We start from the raw sequence: 20,521 nt of genomic DNA, 5'->3' as shown, positions 1-20,521 counted from the left end.
TCAGCCAGTGAGTGGGAACCGGTCTGTATGTGGGATCCGAACCCTCGGCGGGAGTGCCGCTGCGCTTCCCAAGCGGCGCACTATTGCAGTGCGCCACCGAGCTGGCCCCCACACTAGGTATTTTGAATAAACTAGTTGCAATAGGAAACACAAGAATTTGATGGAACCGGTGGTGAATATTATCAACATGTGATACCTATGCCATAGAAATAGCTAGTGAACACTGAAGTAAATTGAAGGCTGCCCAGATTATTTTGTGAGGCAAACAGATGGCGCATGCTAAAGCCAGAACATATAATTGAAGGCAATCTTGTTGATGAACACAGATGAAAAAACACTGAGAATAATGTAAATAGAACACAGATTAAAAGGTACTGAACATTTAAAAACAATATTCACCATGACTGCGTGGGATTTAGTTGTAGAAATTAAAGATTGGTTCAGTGTAAGTCAAACTATTAACATAATCCATTCCATTACTAGGAGAAGTAGTAAAATCAATCAAACCTGGGATAGGATACTATTCTAGGCACTGGGAGGATGCAAAGATACATATAGTAATAGAATTCTTGTACTCAAGAGTTTATAGTCTAGTAAATTAAAAAAGAAAATTAGTGAAAATCATGATATTCTTGAAATATTTGAAAATATTCCAAAAATATTTTATAAAAATACCCATTCCTGACAACCCTGAAAAGCATAAAGGAAATATAATGGTTTCCCCTATATATTTGTAACTAAAAAGTCAGCATTAGTCTAAATGGAAAAGTAATCTTCCATTAAAAGATTAAATAGGGCCGGCCCGGTGGCGCACTGCTACAGTGCGCCGCTTGGGAAGCGCGGCGGCGCTCCTGCCGAGGGTTCGGATCCCACATACAGACCGGTTCCCGCTCACTGGCTAAGCAAGGTGCGGGGGCAACACTGAGGGTTGCAATCCCGTTGCCGGTCCCGGTCCGGTACGGGCGCAACACTGAGGGTTGCGATCCGTTGCCGGTCACGAAAAAAGACAAAAAAAAAAAAAGATTAAATAATTTTTTTATATTCTAAGATGATATTTTGGGGCGAGGGGAGGAAGGGCACAGGGAACAGGGGTGGCCCACTGCTGGCTTCGTCGTCACTGGCTTGGTTGCAGATGGTGGGGTGTGTGGCTGAGGCCCACGGGGTGAGAGGGGAGGGCCTCATGGCTCAGGGGCCTGGGAGCTTCCCCCCAAATTAAATAAAATTTGTAATAGACTTCAGAGCACTTCTTTGATTCTGTATTGGTTGGTGTTTCCAGAGTTGATCCTAACATTTGGCTGCCAATAAATTACAAAATTTTAAAAAGTAAATAAACAAAACAGTAAATGCTCTCATCAAATTTAGCCATTGTATAAATGTAAAAAAAAAAAAAAGGTGAGGTACAGATATATGCAAGAAGGAAATTAAACAATCACAATGCAAATAATTGTTATATATCGAGAAAATCTAAAGAATTCAACAGCATAATTGAATTTAGAAAAGTTGCAAATTTTAAATTAATAAAAGTACATTACTGTATTTTAACAGTAGATGATACAGTAATAAATTTACACCTATTTACAGTGGTACACATTGAATAATGTGTGTGTATGTGAACAATAAAACTTTAATAGCAAGTACAAAAGAAGTTTGAATAAATGGAAAGTAGTACCCTGGCTAATAGGAAAGTCAAAAATATTAAAATCCCATGCTTACTATATTAATTACTAGATTTAATATTTATCCAAGATACCGACATCTTTTTTTTTTTTGGTGGCTGGCCGGTAAGGGGACGTGAACCCTTGACCGCAACACTGAGGGTTGCGATCCGTTGCCGGTCACGAAAAAAGACAAAAAAAAAAAAAGATTAAATAATTTTTTTATATTCTAAGATGATATTTTGGGGCGAGGGGAGGAAGGGCACAGGGAACAGGGGTGGCCCACTGCTGGCTTCGTCGTCACTGGCTTGGTTGCAGATGGTGGGGTGTGTGGCTGAGGCCCACGGGGTGAGAGGGGAGGGCCTCATGGCTCAGGGGCCTGGGAGCTTCCCCCCAAATTAAATAAAATTTGTAATAGACTTCAGAGCACTTCTTTGATTCTGTATTGGTTGGTGTTTCCAGAGTTGATCCTAACATTTGGCTGCCAATAAATTACAAAATTTTAAAAAGTAAATAAACAAAACAGTAAATGCTCTCATCAAATTTAGCCATTGTATAAATGTAAAAAAAAAAAAAAGGTGAGGTACAGATATATGCAAGAAGGAAATTAAACAATCACAATGCAAATAATTGTTATATATCGAGAAAATCTAAAGAATTCAACAGCATAATTGAATTTAGAAAAGTTGCAAATTTTAAATTAATAAAAGTACATTACTGTATTTTAACAGTAGATGATACAGTAATAAATTTACACCTATTTACAGTGGTACACATTGAATAATGTGTGTGTATGTGAACAATAAAACTTTAATAGCAAGTACAAAAGAAGTTTGAATAAATGGAAAGTAGTACCCTGGCTAATAGGAAAGTCAAAAATATTAAAATCCCATGCTTACTATATTAATTACTAGATTTAATATTTATCCAAGATACCGACATCTTTTTTTTTTTTGGTGGCTGGCCGGTAAGGGGACGTGAACCCTTGACCTTGTTATCAACACTGTGGTCTAACCAGCTGAGCCAACCAGCCAGCCTCCAACATAATATCTTAAAGCCTTGACACCAGCAGCAGCAGCAGCAACAGCACCTGGTAGCTTGTTATAAATGTGGAATCTTAGTTCTTCACCCTAGACATACTGAATAATAATATTAAGATCTTAAGATCTCCAGGTGATTCCCATGTATATTTGAGATGCATTGTGTTTAAGGGGATAGTTCTTGGGTCTTGTTAAAAATCAGAGTCAGCTGGGAGCGCTTAAAAATACAAATTCTACCACCATCCACCAAAAAACAAAAACAGCACAACAAATTCTTAGGCCTTACTACAAGCTTATTGAAAGAGTGGTTAAGGTTTTTGTGTTTCTTTTTGTAAAGCCCACCAGTTCTGATGTGCTAAATTTAGTAGCACCTGCCTTAATGTGATAAAATGTCAATAAAGTGTATATGAAAAAGTTGTAAAGGTGGGAGACAATTATTGGTTGTCACTTATTATTGGGTAAGTTTTGGTTAAAAAATAAACTACTAAACCTTAGAACAAAACAGCAGTTCCAAAAACTGATTCATGGTTTATATTGCTATAAACCACTACTTCATTGCATATATTATAGGAATTTCCAGATGAGTTTGAGTTAAACAAAACTCTGATATTAGAAGAAAAAAAGGAAAGAATGAAATTTTTTCTGTATTTGAGTAAGTGATTAATATGTGACCTATTTGGATAAATGGAAAAGCTATATAAAATATCAAGGGTGGAGGGGAGAATCCGTATGAAATAAAATCAGAAAAGGGCCTAGAATATTGTAAACAGTTGGTATTTTGTAGTGATGATTTGCTTTTAACATCTTTCTTGAGACATAATTTACATATCAAATGTAAAGCTACACAACTATGCCAGTTGTCGAGTAAGGTAAATCATAACTAAGCCAAAATGTTTCATTATTTTAGTTATACTAAGTTTCCATTTGTATGGTCAGAGCTACGGCTCAGACCCTTCAAACCCATTGTAAGAATGAGTCACAAAACCCTCATATGCCAGGCTGGATCACCAAACCCCTCACACGCACGTCCACAAGCTCTAGGTAATTGGGAAATATCCCAGGAGCCATTGGCAGACGACAGAGCTCAGTCAGCAGCAGCGGAGGCAGCCTCTTGGAGGGCCCCCAGGGGCACTGGCAGCAACAGCCTCCGGAGGCAGTATCAGTAACCCAGGGGTGGGAGTGTCATGGATCAGAGCCACTCATCCTTTATACTTGAGTCCATAACCCAGGACACCTGGGTGCACATGCACAATTACATTAGACAATAACCAAGGAACACCTGGGCACACGTGCATATTTACATCAAATGCTTGGCAAGATTCTGAACATGTGAGGGGCCTTGACCATTTTCCTATATTTTCCCAACACCAGAAAATCTACCCATTATAGGTATGTAATTTGGTGATTTTTAGTAAATTTATAGTGTTAAGGCAGCCATCCTGACAACCCAATTGTAGAAAATTTTTTTTTTTTTTTTTTTTTTTTTTTTTTTTTTGTCTTTTGTCTTTTTTCCGTGTCCGGCAACGGATTGCAACCCTCAGTGTTGCCCCCGTACCGGACCGGGGACCGGCAACGGGATCGCAAGCCTCGGTGTTGCTCCCGCGCCTCGCTCAACCAGTGAGCGGGAACCGGTCTGTACGTGGGATCCGAACCCTCGGATGGGAGCGCCGCCGCGCTTCCCAAGCGGCGCACTATCCAGTGCGCCACCGGGCCGGCCCAGAACATTTTCATCACCCCCAAAACTTGCCCATTAACAGGTCCTACCCCAACTTCAGGCAGCCACTGAAATGCTTTGACTTTATATATTTGTCTTTGCCAAAAAATTCATATAAATGGTATCATACATTGTGTAGTCTTTTATGTCCAGCTTCTTTTACTTAACAATGTTTTTGTGGTTTATCCTTCTGTTAGTAAGTAGTTTGTTCCATGATTTATAGTTTGTTTATGTATTCGCCTGTTGATGGATTTGACTCTTTTCAGTTTGGGGCTATTATGAGTAATACTGCTAATGAATATTCACATGTAAGTCTTTTTTTTTTTTTTTTTTTTTTTTAAAGATGACCGGTAAGGGGATCTTAACCCTTGGCTTGGTGTTGTCAGCACCACGCTCAGCCAATGAGCGAACCGGTCATCTCTATATGGGATCTGAACCCGGGGCCTTGGTGTTATCAGCACCGCACTCTACCGAGTGAGCCACGGGCCGGCCCCACACATGTAAGTCTTTGAACAGATGTTTTCATTTCTCTTGTGTAGATACTTAAGAGTGGAGTTGCTAGGTCATAGTAAGTGATATTTAACTTTTTAAGACTCAGCCCAGTTGTTTTCCAAAGTGGACGTGCCTTTTTACATTCCCACCAGTAATGTATGAGAGTTCCAATTTTGATTGGGATTACACTGAATCTGTCAGTCAGTTTGGGGAGAATTGCCGTCTTAACAGCATTGAATTTTCTAATCCATGAATATGAAATGTTCTGTTTATTTAAATCTTCTCTAATTTATCTCAGCAGTGTTTTGTGGTTTGCATTGTGTATGTTTTGTACTGCTTTTGTTAAATTTATTCTTTTATGTATTTCATTCTTTTTGATTCTGTTGTGAAATGGAATTGTTTTCTTAATTTCCTCTTCAGATTGTTCATTGCTAGTATATAGAATTACAATTGATTTTTATGTATTGATCTTGTGTCCTGCAATCTTGGTAAACTTGTTAGTTCCAGTAGCATTTTTGTGTATTTCCTAGAATTTTCTACATAGAAATTTATGTCGTCTACAAATGAAACCAGTTTTATTTCTTTTGTTCCAGTTTGGATGCCTTTAACTTTTTTTTTTTTTTTTTTTTTGGCTTTTTGGCTTTTTGCTTTGTTCCACTGGTGAGAACTTCCAGTAAAATTTGAATAAACATGGCAAGAACAGACATCTTTGCTTTGTTCCTGATCACAGGAGAAAGCATCTATTCTTTCATTGTGAAATAAGATGTTATCTCTGTGTTTTCAATAGGTGCCCTTTATCAAACTGAAGAAGTTCCCTCGTACTTCTACTTTGCTGAATGTTTTTATCATGCATTGGATTTTATTGGAGATTTTTTCTGTCTATTGAGATGAACATATGGTTTTGTTCTTTATTAACAATTATATGTTACAGTAATTGATTTTCAGATGTTAAGCCAACTTTGCATTCTTGGGATAAACCCCACTTGGTCAAGGTATATATTCTTTTTTTTTATGTTACTGGATTTGTTTTCCTACTGATTTGTTGAGAACTTTTTCATCTGTGGTCATGAGGGTCATTGAGTTATAGTTTCATTCTCTTGTGAAGTCATTATCTGACTTTTGCCTCAAAGAATGAGTTGGCAAGTGGTCTCTTCTCAGTTTTCTGAAAAAGTATGTGAAAGACTGGTGTTATTTCTTCTTTAAATGTTTGATATAATTCATTAATGAAGCCATCAGAACCTGGGCTGTTCTTTGAGTAAATGTTTTGAATTACTGATTCAATTTCTTGTTACAGGTTTACTCAGATTTTCTATTTCTTTTTTTTTTTTTAAATAATATTCTTTTTTTTATTTATCATTATACAGTGTAATCAATTTTTGTGTCCCTTTACCAATTCCTCCATTTCCCTCCTCCCTCTTCTCTCTCCCACTGCCAGATTTTCTCTTTCTTCTTGAATCATTTTAAGTAATTTAAAAAAAATAAAAACAACCCCACAGCATTTCTTGTCATCTGCTAACAGCATCAGGATAATCAAAACAATAGAAACAAATGTTTTAGAACTATACTGCCAACAAAGGACACCTAAAAAGACAAACTGTATTGCTTTCTAAGCAATTTTTCACTTCATTGATCATTTTTAGTTGGAAACTCTTTGTAGCCGAGTAATATTATCTCCTTTTAGCATGATGCAGTTGTTTTCTTGACTTTGTTTTAGAATGAATCTCTTCTACATTATCTAATACAACATTCATACACTCATCAAAACCAATGATGTAGCCCTCTTTCCAGAGCTACACCAGAATCTGTGATCTCTGCACTTTCTCTTGTTGTGGGCACCCCAAGGGCTCATGGGTTGTGGGTCTGCGTTCTCCTTCCTCAGGCCTGTTCTCTGCCAGCACCTTTGCCCCCACATTTTCTGGCCTGAACTGCCTAATCCTGATATCCAGCATAGGATACACTTGGTTGCACTATCACTTTCTCCACTTTTTGGCCCTGGCCATGGTATGCCATGGTGGAATCTCACAAAGACCACACTCCATTTTCAGTAATTTTTATCTTTCTAGGAATTTTCCTGTTTCATCTGAGTTTTCTGATTTGTTGGTACAAAGTTGTTCTTAATAGTCCCTTGTAATCCTTTTAATTTGTGTAGAGTCAGTAGTGATGTCTCCCTTTTCATTCCTGATTTTGTTCATTTGTATCTTTTTTTTTTTCTTTGATCAGTCTGGCTGAAAGTTTATCAACTTTTTTATCTTTTCAAAGAAACAACTTTTTATTTCATTGAGTTTCTTGATTTGTTTTTCTGTTTTATTGATTCAATTCTGATATTATTTTCTTTTGCTTGCTTTGGGATTAATTTGTTATTTTTTCTAGTTTCTTTAGGTAGAAGCTTTATATTACTAATTTGAAGCCTTTACTTCCTATATGGCTATCTAAAGGTATAATTTTTTCCTAAGCACTGCTTTAACTGCACCTAATAAATTTTGATATATTATGTTTTAATTTTTATCTAATTCAAAATATTTTCTAATTCCCCTCGTACTTTTCTCCTTTAATCCATCTGTTACTTAGAAATGTATTGTTTAATGTCCTAATATTTGGGAATTTGCAAAATTTCTTTTTATTACTTGTAATTCTTTTGTGGGCTGAAAAAATACTTTGATTTTAATCCTTTTTAATTTATAGAGATTTGTTTTTTGATCTAGCATGTGGTCTCTCCTAGAGAAGGGTTTATGTGTACTTGAAAAGAATGTGTATTCTGCTGTTGTTGGGTAGAGTATTCTATAAATGGCAGTTAGATAAAGTTAGTTGATGGTGTTATTCAAACTTTTTGTATTTTTGCTTAATTTGTTTAGTTGTTCTTTGAGAGGGGTATTAAAATCTCTAAATATAATAGTTAAGTTGCTTGTTTCTCCTTTTATTTCTGTCAAATTTTGCTTAATGTATTTTGGGGCTCTATTTTTAGGTATGTGTATATTTTTAATTGTTATTTTTTCCTGATGTACTCTTTGATCATTATGAAATGTTTTTCATCATCTCTAGTGATATTTCTTATCTTAAATTCTACTTTGTCTTATATTAATATAGTCTTTTCAGCTCTCTTATGGTCATTGTTTGTATGGTATACTTTTTCCATCCATTTCCTTCCAACCTATTTTTATTTTTTAGTCTAAAGTGTGTCTTTTGCGCATAGCATATAGTTGGATCTTGCTTTATAAAATTGTTGAACAATCTCTGTCTTTTGATTGAAGTGTTTAGTCCATTCACATTTAGTGCAATTATTGATATGATTGAGTTTACATTTACCATTTTGCTGTTTGTTTTTTATATGTTTCATGTTTCTTTTGTTCCTATATTCTTTATTTCCTTATTTTGGGTTAAACAAGTATTTTTTTTTGTCTTTTTCCGTGTCCGGCAACGGATCGCAACCCTCAGTGTCGCCCCCGTACCGGGACCGGCAACGGGATTGCAACCCTCGGCGTTGCTCCCGTGCCTCGCTCAGCCAGTGGGCGGGAACCGGTCTGTATGTGGGATCTGAACCCTCGGGCGGGAGCGTTTTGTCTTTTTTCCGTGTCCGGCAACGGATCGCAACCCTCAGTGTCGCCCCCGTACCGGGACCGGCAACGGGATTGCAACCCTCGGCGTTGCTCCCGTGCCTCGCTCAGCCAGTGGGCGGGAACCGGTCTGTATGTGGGATCTGAACCCTCGGGCGGGAGCGCCGCCGCGCTTCCTAAGCGGCGCACTATCCAGTGCGCCACCGGGCCGGCCCTAAACAAGTATTAATTGACTACTTTAACTCATTTATTGATTTTTTTAATCCTCTTAGATTTTGAGTTATCTTCTTATTGATTGCTCTAAGGATTGCTGTATGCATCTTAACTTCTGAACAATCTATTTTGAGTTAGTGCTTAATTCCAGTAACATTCAGCAACTTTACTCCAATATATCTAAATTCCTTCTCGTTTGTGCTATTATTTTCATATATATTGTATCTTTTTATGTTGTAAACCCAATGATGTATTTTTCTATTTACCCAGATGTTTATATGTCTAGTGTCTTTCATTTCTTCTTGTGGATTTGAGTTACCCTCTGGGATATTTCCTTTCAGACTAAAGGAATTATTTTATTATTTTCTATAAGGAGGTCTTCTGGCAAAAAAAATTCTCTTAGTTGTTGCTTACCTTGGCATATATTCATTTTGCCTTCATTTTTGAAGGATAGAGTCTTTTTTTGCTGGATATAGAATTTTTGCCTGCCCCACTGAAATATGGCATTCCACTGCTTTCTGGCCTCCGTTATATCTGATGAGAAGTCAGTCATTTATTTTATTGTTACTTTTCTTATTTTTCTCTTTGTCTTTGATCTGTATTTGACTGTGAAGTATCTAGTGTGTATCTATTTGTATCTATACTGCTTGGGACATTTTGGATCTGTAAATTATTTTTCATCAGATTTGGAAAGATTTAACCAGTATTTCTTCAAATGCTTTTTCTTCCCCTTTCTCTCCTTTCCTTCTGATACTTTCATTGTATGTGTGTTGGTACACTCAGTGTTATTGAGTAGGTCTCTGAGGCTGTGTTCATTTCTTCAAAGTTTTTTTTCTCTCTGTTTTTGAGACTGTATAATTTCTATTAATCTATCTTCAAGTTCAATGATTCTTTTTTCTGCTATCTCTAACCTGCTGTTGGGCATTCTAGTGATTTTTTTATTTCTAATGTACTTTTTATCTCTAGAATTTGATTTGGTTCTTTTATTGTAGTTTCTATGTCTGTATTGATATATCCTGTTTGTTAAGTCATTGTCACCATATTTTTCTTTACTTCTTTGAACATATTTATAATAGCTGGTTTTGAAGTATTTTTCTGAATATGACATCTAGGCGCACTCAGTTTCTATTGACTGCTGTTTTCCCTGAGTATGGAGTCGCATTTCTTTACATGTCTGACAATGTTTTTGTTAAAAACTGGACATATTAGCTAATACATTGTAACAGCTATGGATCTGATTTTCCCCGCCCCTGAGGGATGTCATTACTATTGTTATTATGTATATTTGCTTATTTTTAAGTAACTTTTCTAGACTTAATGTACAGAATCTCTCCTCACTGTGGTGCAGCCACTCAGGTCTCTGCTCAATGTTTTTAAATTGTCATTTTAATTTTTATTCTTCCCTTCTTGGGATCCCTCACATGTCTGCATAGCTTAGCAGTCAAAGTAATAGTTAAAGGGTGTGCTCAAACACGTTGAGCCAGTAAGGCTTCCATTGTGTGTGTGTGTGTGTGTGTGTGTGTGTGTGTGTGTGTGTGTGTGTGTGTGTGTGTGTGTGTGTGTGTGTGTGTTGGGAAGTGTATCCAGTCTTCAGGTATGCCCCAGCTTTTATATTCTGCTGAGCACTCTCAGTTCTTCTCCTCACATGCAGGAAGTCTCCCAGTCAGCCAAAGGTATATGGAGAGCTTGGGCTCCCTCTGGTCCCCTCTAGACACGTATTCATCCTCCAGTCAGCCAGGGATATGTGGAGAGTTTATCTAGCCCCCCCTCTATGGCTCTCTCATTTCTAGAATTTCCTTATTACATTTTTGGATTTCTGTTAGTCTACCCCTCTTCCCAACTGGGACAACAGCCTCAGGCTAGCAGAGCTGTAGGCATTATTTGTTGTTTTCCAACAAGTTGAATTTGATGCTTTTACAAACCTCAGTGCCAGTGGGTGTGCGTTTTTCATCCTCCACTTCAAATCATGTCAGCTCCCTTGGACAGTGAAGCTGATGGTTTTTGTGGCCATTCCTGCCCAGGTAGAACTATTGCATGGACTGGTACTTAGGTGGGGTGGCAGGGTGGGTGGGTAAGAAGCAGCCCCAAGCAGTAAAGCCACTGACTTTCACTGTTTGTACTCAGATTTCAGCAGTTTTTTATAAATAAACACCTTAAATTTTGTCATTTGACTTTGGTCATTTTCTGGAGCCCTGAAATGATTGTTTTTGACACTTTTTTCTAGTTTTATAGTTGTTTGGGGGGGACAGGATTTGCTGGCCTTTTCAGTTTGCCACAGCTGGCAGTCCTGCTTCCTGTTTGGTTTTTGCAGTATTTTTGGTTTTGGTTATTTTTAACAGGCTGACTAATTAAAAACCTGAAGCACATCTATATATTGTAGCTGCTTCAGCATTTTGCTTCACAATGGAAGAAGCTAGGAGATGTGATTAGATTAGGGGTGGGACTTTAGTTCTAAATTTTGCTGACAGCATTCTCCTGTGGAATGCTTCTTAATAGCATAGACTGTGTGATGATGAAGAAAATGTTTATTTTTTTAAGCGAGCAAATTCCTTTGGAATTCTAAATTTCCAAAACATTGAAAAGATATTATAATATATTCCTCTGTACAGAATGAACCTGTGGCACAGGCAAAGTGACAAAATCTATCAGGCTGGTATAGATTTATATCTATATGAAAAATAATGTAAAGAATCATCCTATTTAAAAATTGCTCATACACATATCATCCTAAAATGCTCTTTTATGCTAGAAAATTAAACTGGGCATTTTGCTTTTTTTAAAAAACCTTTGTAGTTATATAACAACACACATACAGAAACATATGCAAAATAAAATGCAGAGCTCAGTGATTTATAACAAAGTGCACACCTCTGTAACCACCATTCAGGTGAGAAGTAGGACATCATCAGCACTCAGAAGTCTCCTACACCCTCTCCCACACAAAGATAACCACTATCCTACTTTTATGGTAACCACTTACTTTCTTAGTAATTTCTGTCTCTTAAGGTTGCATTCCTAAACTTTAAGAGTTTAGCTTTGCTAACATTTTTAATATCATGGATATGGTATCTTGTAGTATATATTCATTGCGACTGTTTTGTTCAAAATTGTAAGATTTCATCAATGTTGCATGTAGCAATAGCTCATTTTAATTGCTATAGTTTATACAACATTGTACTAGTGTGATTATACAACAGTTTATCCATTCTGCTGTTCGTGGATATTTGGTTGTTTCCAGTTTTAAGGTTATTACAAATACTCCTACTATGAACATGTTCATATGTGTTTTAATGTGTAAATGTTCACATTCCTTTTGGATATATATCTAGTAGTCAAATTACTGGGTCATAGAGTTTATGTATATCTTTGATTTAGTAGATAATGTCAACTTGTTTTCCAAAATGCTTGCACCAGTTTACACTCCTATCAGCAGCCTGTAAGAATTGCCATTACACTACATCTTCACAAAACATTTGCTATTGCCAGACTTTTTAAAAATTAATTTGTAGGAATTTAGTATGTATCTGGATAAAAGTCCTTTGTTCCTTACAAGCGTTGCAAGCATCTTCCTCTACTACGTGACTTGCATTTTTACTCTCTTAACAATGTGCAAATGTAAAAAAGAAGTTCTTGGGGCTGGTCAGATAGCTTAGTTGGTTAGAGTAAAGCCTTATAACACCACAGTCTTGGGTTCAGATGCCCAGTATCATGAAGATAGTCTTCTATATGTTTTTCTCTAAAAGCTGTGTGATTTTGCTTTTCACATTTATATTTAAACCCACCTTGGATTTATTTTTGCTTATAGAGTGAAGTAGGGGTGAAGGTTCATTTTGTTTTTCCGTATGGGTGTCCAGTGGTTCCAGTAGCATACATTGAAAAGATGTTGTATCTGTCAAGGTTAAATCAGGAGAAAAAAACTATACCAGTTATTTAAAAGTTGAATATGAAAAAAAAATGTTAATTAGCTATAAAGTTGTCCACTAGGTAACTAAAAAGGCAAGAAGAGAACACAAAGATATTACAGAAGTAGCAGTTTTTACCCCACAGCTGGGCGAAGAAAGGGAAGAGGTTGAAATTATTAAAACTTAAAACCCTGTGAAACAGAAATTCAGACATCTGGAGAGAGGATACTGGTTCACTAGTGCTGGTATCTGGTGTGGAGAGTGCAGTGAGGCTAGTTCTGAAAGTGTTGGGAAAACTATAAACTGGATTCAGCTGCTGCTATAGGAGGGCACTGCCACTGCTGAGAGTGAAAAAGTGTTTCTGGGGTGGCATTTACAGAAACAGGAAACAGGAAGCTCTGTCACACGAAGGAACAAGTCCCTCCTTTCTCCTCCAGCCTTGCAGTCTCCTTATAGAGCCCCCTATTGGCAGAACCTAACGTGGAGCCAGTTGGCAAAACCAAAATATGGTTTTCAGCATTTAGCCCCCAGTATTATAGAGCAGCATTTAGAGGGATAAGTTTGAAGTTGAGAAACAGTAGCTTAATAACTGGTGCAACGTTCCTGTCCCCACTGCTTTGCTGAGTCACCTTTTTGATAAGCCAAGTGTCTGTATATACAGGAATCTATTTCCAGGTCATATTTCTATTTCATTGGTCTATCCTTACACCAAAATTACACTGTGTAAAAAAACTGTAGCTTTATTTATCTTCACATCTGGTAGAGCAGTTTTTTCTACCTTGTTCTTCAAGAGCGTTTTAGCTGTCCTTAGCACACTTGCATTTCAGTAAAAACTTTGGAACTAATTTGTCTAGTAAAGGTTTTGATTGTATTTTACTCAATCTATAAATCAGTTTTGCGAGAATTGAAATCTTTACAGTATTGAGTCTTTCAGTCCATAAGTATGCTATGTCTCTCCATTTATTCTTAATTTTTCTCAGTAATGTTTTTTAGTCATATTGTATAGAAGTCTTGCATAGCATCTCTTAGCTTTAATCCCAGATATTGGATATATTTTATATTGTATCTTATATTATTGTAAATAATGTTTTTTACAAATTTCATTTCATTTTTTATTTTTATTTATTTATTTTTTTCCCTTTTTGTCTTTTTTTGTGACCGGTAACGGGATCGCAACCCTCGGTGTTGCACCCGCACCGCGCTCAACCAGTGAGTGGACCGGTCTCTATATGGGATCCGAACCCTCGGCGGGAGCGCCACCACGCTCCCAAGCGCTGCACTCTACCGAGTGCGCCACCGGGCCGGCCCTCATTTTTTATTTTGAAAATTTTCAAACATAACACTATTTTCTTTACTTTTGTATAATTAGACCCCATTATACCCACCACCCAGATTCAATAATGATCAAGATTTGCTTCATTGTTTCAACTATCTTTTTTTATTATTGTTGCTGAAGTATTTTAAAGCAAATTCCACATTTCATCAATATATATATTTAAGTATGCATCTCTAGAAAATATGGACATTTTATAACCACAATTCCAAGACATGTTCATATTTCCCCTTTTATTTCAAAAATGTCTTTTTACTATTGGTTTGTTCAGACAGTTTGCTTTTAACTACCAGTGTGTTGGGATTTACATTTTGTATGAAGTAATTATTAAAATATTAGCCTAGCCATTAAAATATTAAATAATAATGTATTCCCTATGACAGTTAAGAACAAAGGTGTTCTTTTTTTGATGATGTGAACTTTCTTTCTAAATTCTTTAGTATTTTTGATGTTTGCAAAGCCACACTGCCTACCTTGTGAATATAACTGTCATTTTATGTGGTGTTTTCTAACTTTGTAGACATAATGTGCAACAAAAATTGCCATTATTTAAAATTTTTTTAATCTGTATATTTCTTAGTGTTCCTGTTACTGAACACATATCTTTCAGGAAGTCATCAGTGGGATTAAAAGCAAGTAATTTTTTGTGTGACATAGTTTTAGTTTTAGTTTCCCTTTGTGACCTCTTCTTGCCCAAAGTTGTTAAATGCAATAGGGCAATGTAGGAGTGAATTATTTTCCTTTGTGGCTTTGCACAGAAATCTTTTCCTTCATTGCAACTGGTTTTTCTCCCCAAGTAATATTCATAGGTCTGTTTCTAAGAGAGGACTGTGGCTAGTGGGCCATGAAAACTTCCTAGACTTGGCTGTATTGTGTTCACATTCTAACATGAGAAAATCCCCATTGAAAAGAGAGCATGGTAACTTTCCTGCAGGCAGGTCAGACTCCTCACAGAGATACTCGACAGTGACTGAGGAGGAAGTGTCTCTATATCTCCCCAGCATCTGCAGTCCGAATGGAACTAATTAATTCATGGTCTAAAGAACAATTATTTCCAAAACCACAGGAATTAGCATAAGATGATTTTCAGCTGTATTTTAACTTATCCAGTATTATTGGTGGTGAATTGAAGGTTTTTGGTTTTTTTTTCCTTTTTGTCTTTTTTCGTGACCGGTAACGGGATCGCAACCCTCGGTGTCGCACCCGCACCGCGCTCAACCAGTGAGCGGACCAGTCTCTATATGGGATCCGAACCCTCGGCGGGAGCGCCGCCATGCTCCCAAGCACCGCACTCTACCTAGTTCGCCACCGGGCCGGCCCAGAATTGAAGGTTTTAAAAGTTGTCTTACTCACTAGTAATAAGTTTTTGAAAATAAATATGACAGCCAGATGGCTTGTCTTTTTCTTATCCTTCCTCCTTTATCGGCATCCTTGGGTGTCTCACTATAGGTCAGAATGACCCAGTGCTATCTCATCTCCTGGGATCTTTGCTGTTTATATTTATTTAAACACCCAGTTAGAGGATGTTTAAGTTCGTATTTAACCCTTTCAGTTAAATATAGATGTTTAGTTTCTTCTGATCAATAATATTAGGAGGATATGAAAAAAGAGTGAGCTATTTCACTGCTTTGGTTTAGCTATTGTATAAGGCCTTTTTTCCTTGTAATATAAATTAACAAATTTGGAGATCATTTCATATATCTTGAAAAAAAAAGGAAAAAGATCTTTTTCTTATGCATGAAGCTTACTCAACAAATACCAAATTTGGATAAACAAACAAAAAAAAAAGCTCAGCTAATGGAACACCTTGTCTAAATATGGAATATGAGAATTCTTTTTTATTTATGTTTTGGATGGAGGTGGGGAGGCCTAGAAATGTTTATTCTTTTAAACAGTGTGCAACTCTGTAAATTATGACAGAGTGCACACAAACTATATCCTGTTGAAATTCTGGTTAGAAAGACCAGAGAGTCATAAAAATAAATCCCTTATTCCTTAATTTATTCCATAAATTTCTTGTGTGTCCTTGAATGTATAACAGGAACTAAGGTACAAATAGGATACATTTCCTAGACTTTTCAAAAATTTTGCCTCATAGTTTGCTATTGTTTTCTCAAGCAGACTTAATCTAAATACAAGTAAAAATAACTTCTAAGGAAATGAATTTCAAAGTGAATGTGAAGGCAATAATCTAAATATTTGGAGTCTAGTTAGGAGGTTCTATTACTGAGATGTACACTGTATTGGTACAGTTGACATAGTAATTGTAGTATGTACAGCAAAAAGTAGAGGATTGCTGATTACAACTTTACATGAATAGAAATAAAAGAACCTGATTTTCTTTAATCCAAGTTGAAGCATTCTTATTATAAATTACTTATTTGCTTTGAATAGTTAAAAACCTGTATCAGAAACATGAACTTTATTTTTGTTTCTTTTTGTTTTTGTTTTTGTTTTATTACTGGCAGCTGACCAGTATGGTGTGGGGATTCGAACCCTTGACCTTGGTGTTACCAACACTGTGCTCTAACCAACTGAGCTAATGGGCTATCCCAGAAACATGAACTTTAAACCTGCTGAAAACATGTTTGGAAAAGATTCCTCGCATAAAAATGAATGAGGGACATATAATTTCTTGGAAATTCTTGCTGGCTAGTTTAAATCTGTTTTAAGTAGCAGTTTAGAGATGTTTTACTAGTTAAAAGATGTTTTAAGTGACATTTTGTTGCCTGGAAAAGTATCCCCAATAATAAGTTTACTTTTGTTTTATTCCAACTTTTCTACTTGTTGGATTTGTGGCAGTGGTCATAGTTTTCTGGGAATAAGAAAATTCTACAACAAAATGACCACAACAGATCTAAAATGTTTTTTGTTTTGTCATTATACTCTTTTGACCAACTCTATATCTCTCTAAAGAATGGCTCATGGGTTCTTATGGCTTTTTAAAAAATGGTTGAGGTTGTGTTCTAAGTGCAGAGAAGGATTAAATGCACTCTGGGCAAGATGTAAGAAAGGATTTTTTCTTACAACTGTTAAAACTTTATTTTTAACATGCTGTTCGAAGAATCAAATATTAATTTAAAACTTAGGAAGTAGGGCTGGCCCGGTGGCGCACTGCTACAGTGCGCCGCTTGGGAGTGCGGTGGCGCTCCCGCCGAGGGTTCGGATCCCACATACAGACCGGTTCGCGCTCACTGGCTGAGCGAGGTGTGGGAGCAACACCGAGGGTTGTGATCCCGTTGCCGGTCCCGGTCCGGTACGGGCGCGACACTGAGGGTTGCGATCCGTTGCCGGACACGAAAAAAGACAAAAAGGAAAAAAAAAAAACTTAGGAAGTAAACACCTGTTATTGAATGCTTAAAGCGATAATCAGATGAAATGACAGATGCACTGTTTTATTTAGCGCATCCAGTTTTAGCAGAGAAAGTAACTAACCAGTAAGTGAATTATAGATCTAAGGATGCTCCTTTTTCCTAAAATGAGGAAAATTGCCCTAAATGTTGTTCATTGTCTCTACAGCGGGAGCTTTATTATCTAAGTGTAATTGGAATAACCAGGGTATTGCAGCAGCAGAGAAACTAAGCATGGCAAACCTTTGAGTAACAAAGAAAATAAAAGAATTCCCGTATAACATGCTTCCACACTTATCTGTGTTCTGTGGTACTGTTTGTGCTGAACTAAAGCATCTGCTACCTCAAGTTAAGAGAGATCAAACTCAACATGGCGTGAAATTACTGCACTGCCATTCACATTCATTAGTTATATTGTTACCAGCCACAGGCATGAATGGCTTTTGCACGAGTAATAAAATAAAAGGCTGCTTTGTGAATTTTACCTTAAAACGTTACAAGGTGCAGTACTAACCTTGAGCCTGTGTCAAATATTTCCAGAGTGGGTTTATCTCAGAGCAGCTATCCTTACCACAATAGAGTGATCACCAGTAAGATATAGTCAGAAGTTGGGAACAAATATTGTATGAGACCTTTGGTAAATCAGTTTACTCATTTTTAAAAACTAATACGTATTGTGTTGGACTGTTAAGGATATTAAAATTACTAAAGTACCATTTGGCAACCATTATAATAATTGATTCAGGCAGAAATCATCAATGGGTACTAAAAGTAGTGGGTCAAATTTTGATGAGGAGAATGGGATATTTACACAGTTACAAAGTGGGAAAAGTAGTAACTTTAGAGTGCAGAAACCTGGCAGATACCTCATCCAAGTGACTAAAGTTATCACCAGTAATGGGATAACATCATGTGCCTCCTAATGCGATGCACTGAGAAGACATTGCTTGTGTGCTATTCCTATCAAAAAATGCATAACCTGAATTTAATCATGAGAAAACAATAGACAAACCCAAATAGAGAGACAGTCTACAAAGTAACTGGTCTGTACTCTTCAAAAATGGCAATGTCATAGACATGCTAAGTAACTGTTTTAGATTAAAGAGGACTAAAGAGACATGACAATAAAATACACATGTGATCCAAAAGTTTCCTTCCTTTGTATTTCATTGACATTTTTCTCTTCTAGTAGCTAGATACAGAAGTAGTGTATTTAAACAAACAAACAAAAAATACTTTTAATTAATAGTCTGAGTATAATCAGTTTCTCCCCATTTTACTTTTCTAGTTTATGTGAATTTTAAGCAGTGTTGCAGGTTTGAGTTGGTATTTTTTAAATGGTCATGAACGTTAGGTCTCCTGGCCTAATTGAGTTACATTTCAAGCTACTGAAAATTCAAAAATAATAATCCTTAATTGTTTTACCAAATTTTCAGTAAGTGGAAGAAAGTGGAGTCCTTGTGTTGTTCAAAAATACTAGAATACATCATGTCAGAGTTTCATGAGCACTAGGAAAGGAAGTAGTGATCACTAAGATGAATTTATAAAGGAGTTTGATATGGCTTTTAGATAGATAGATGAAGGGGAGTGGTTTATTTTGAGGAAGGCAATCTGATGGGTGTCTGGTTTCCTTGTGGAAAAGATAAAGAAGTTGAGTGATTGTAGTTATTAATTGAATGAATACTTAATTGAATAAACATACCCAAGATTAATGATTGGATATCAGTCTCATCGATGGTTTCTAGTGCTGTATTGGTTGCAGAGATCTATTCTCAGTCCTGTTCCAAACTTTAATAACTTAAAGACATTGATGACACATGGATCAAATTTTAAAATGACATAAATCTAGGAGGGATACGCAAAGCATTGGATGGCCAGAACAGGAACTAAAAGATAATGGTAGTTGAGAATGCAGGAATCTAGCTAGGTAAACAAATCTGACAGGAATAAAATCTACAAGAACAACCAGTCTTAGTGTGATGGGTGGAGGGGGAAAAAAAGCTCTAGGTTATTCATGGAAAATCAATTTGCCAAATAGCCAATTGGCCATATTTACCCAATTTATTGATTTGTTTCTTTTAACTATTTGATTTAATATGTATTGATCGGGTCCAGTCAGAAAAATGAAAACCACACTGGTATTTCAAACTTAAGGAAATGTAATACAAGAAATTGGTTACATAGGTGTGAGAAGGCCAGAGGAGAAAAAAGGGGATACTGGGCTATTAAAGAGAAGCAACTACCACACCAAGAGCTGGGAAACAAAAGAGAAGAGGTTATCATTACTTAGCACCTAGCGTGCCCTCAGCTGGCACTCAGACTTCTGAGGAGGGGATATCATTCAGTTACTGCTGGTATTGAAGTCTATATTATCCAAAGATGTTCACATATATAAGAAATTGAAATATTTAATTTGTGTTCGAAGATCTCTTCCATCTTGAATATAAAACTAATTTGACCATGGTCCTGTTAATGTTCTTTTATGCTGCTTTTTTTTTTAACCCCTATCTTTAAAATGGCTTTACCTTTAATACCCCTCCTACCCAGATGTATTAAGTGACTTCTCAGGAAGGGTAAGTGTTTATAGAAACTTAGGGATTTTTAAAGAAGCATGTCAGATGAGTTGGGTGGCAAACATTCTCTTTAATTATTGGTGTGTACTCTTTTATCTTCTTTCTCACTGACACCTTAAGCATTATTAAATAGATTTAATATTGAGTATTTTAAGATAAAGATATTTGTCATGATGTGAAAACATTGAAGAACAAGGTATGGAAATGATTACTCTGTTTTTTGTTTTTTGTTTTTCCCTCTCCCCCCAAATATTGCTTCTTTAGGTCAGTAACAGATCCAAGAGATGGAAAGAGAGTAGCACTCAAAAAGATGCCCAACGTCTTCCAGAATCTGGTCTCTTGCAAAAGGGTCTTCCGGGAATTGAAGATGTTGTGTTTTTTTAAACATGATAATGTAAGTGAAATTGGTTTTGGGGGGAAACTATTTCCTAAACTTCCTTCATTGAATTAGTAAATAGCAAATGAGAGTTAAAAAATGGTACATGCAAGTAAAATTTAGAAATCAGCTACAATATTATGCCAATTTCCATGAAAAGCAATAAGCACACCAGTGAGGTTCTAGGAGAATACTTATTGATAAGCTTCCAATTCATGCATTCTTACGCACACACACACCCACACACAGTTTTCTAAGCTGTATTCTTTCAGTACTTTGCTTTCCTTTTACATATACTCTGTGTCTCTATAGCTGTCTTAAA

At 36.5% G+C, this 20,521-nt stretch overlaps 1 protein-coding gene across 2 annotated transcripts in view; it reads left to right on the top strand.

Annotated features, from left to right (window-relative positions):
- Window positions 1-20,521, top strand: part of NLK (nemo-like kinase) — a 161,582-nt gene that overhangs the window by 60,843 nt on the left and 80,218 nt on the right. For both annotated transcript variants that reach the window (XM_008579525.1, XM_008579526.1), the window contains exon 2: window positions 20,088-20,217. In XM_008579525.1, the coding sequence (XP_008577747.1) occupies window positions 20,088-20,217 (130 nt within the window). The remainder of the gene's footprint in view (window positions 1-20,087; window positions 20,218-20,521) is intronic.

This window comes from Galeopterus variegatus, unplaced genomic scaffold (assembly GCF_000696425.1).
Source record: "Galeopterus variegatus unplaced genomic scaffold, G_variegatus-3.0.2 Scaffold1903, whole genome shotgun sequence".
NCBI classification, from domain to species: Eukaryota; Metazoa; Chordata; class Mammalia; order Dermoptera; family Cynocephalidae; genus Galeopterus; species Galeopterus variegatus.
Note: the sequence above shows the minus strand (reverse complement) of the source record. Positions and strands in the feature narration are given on the sequence as shown.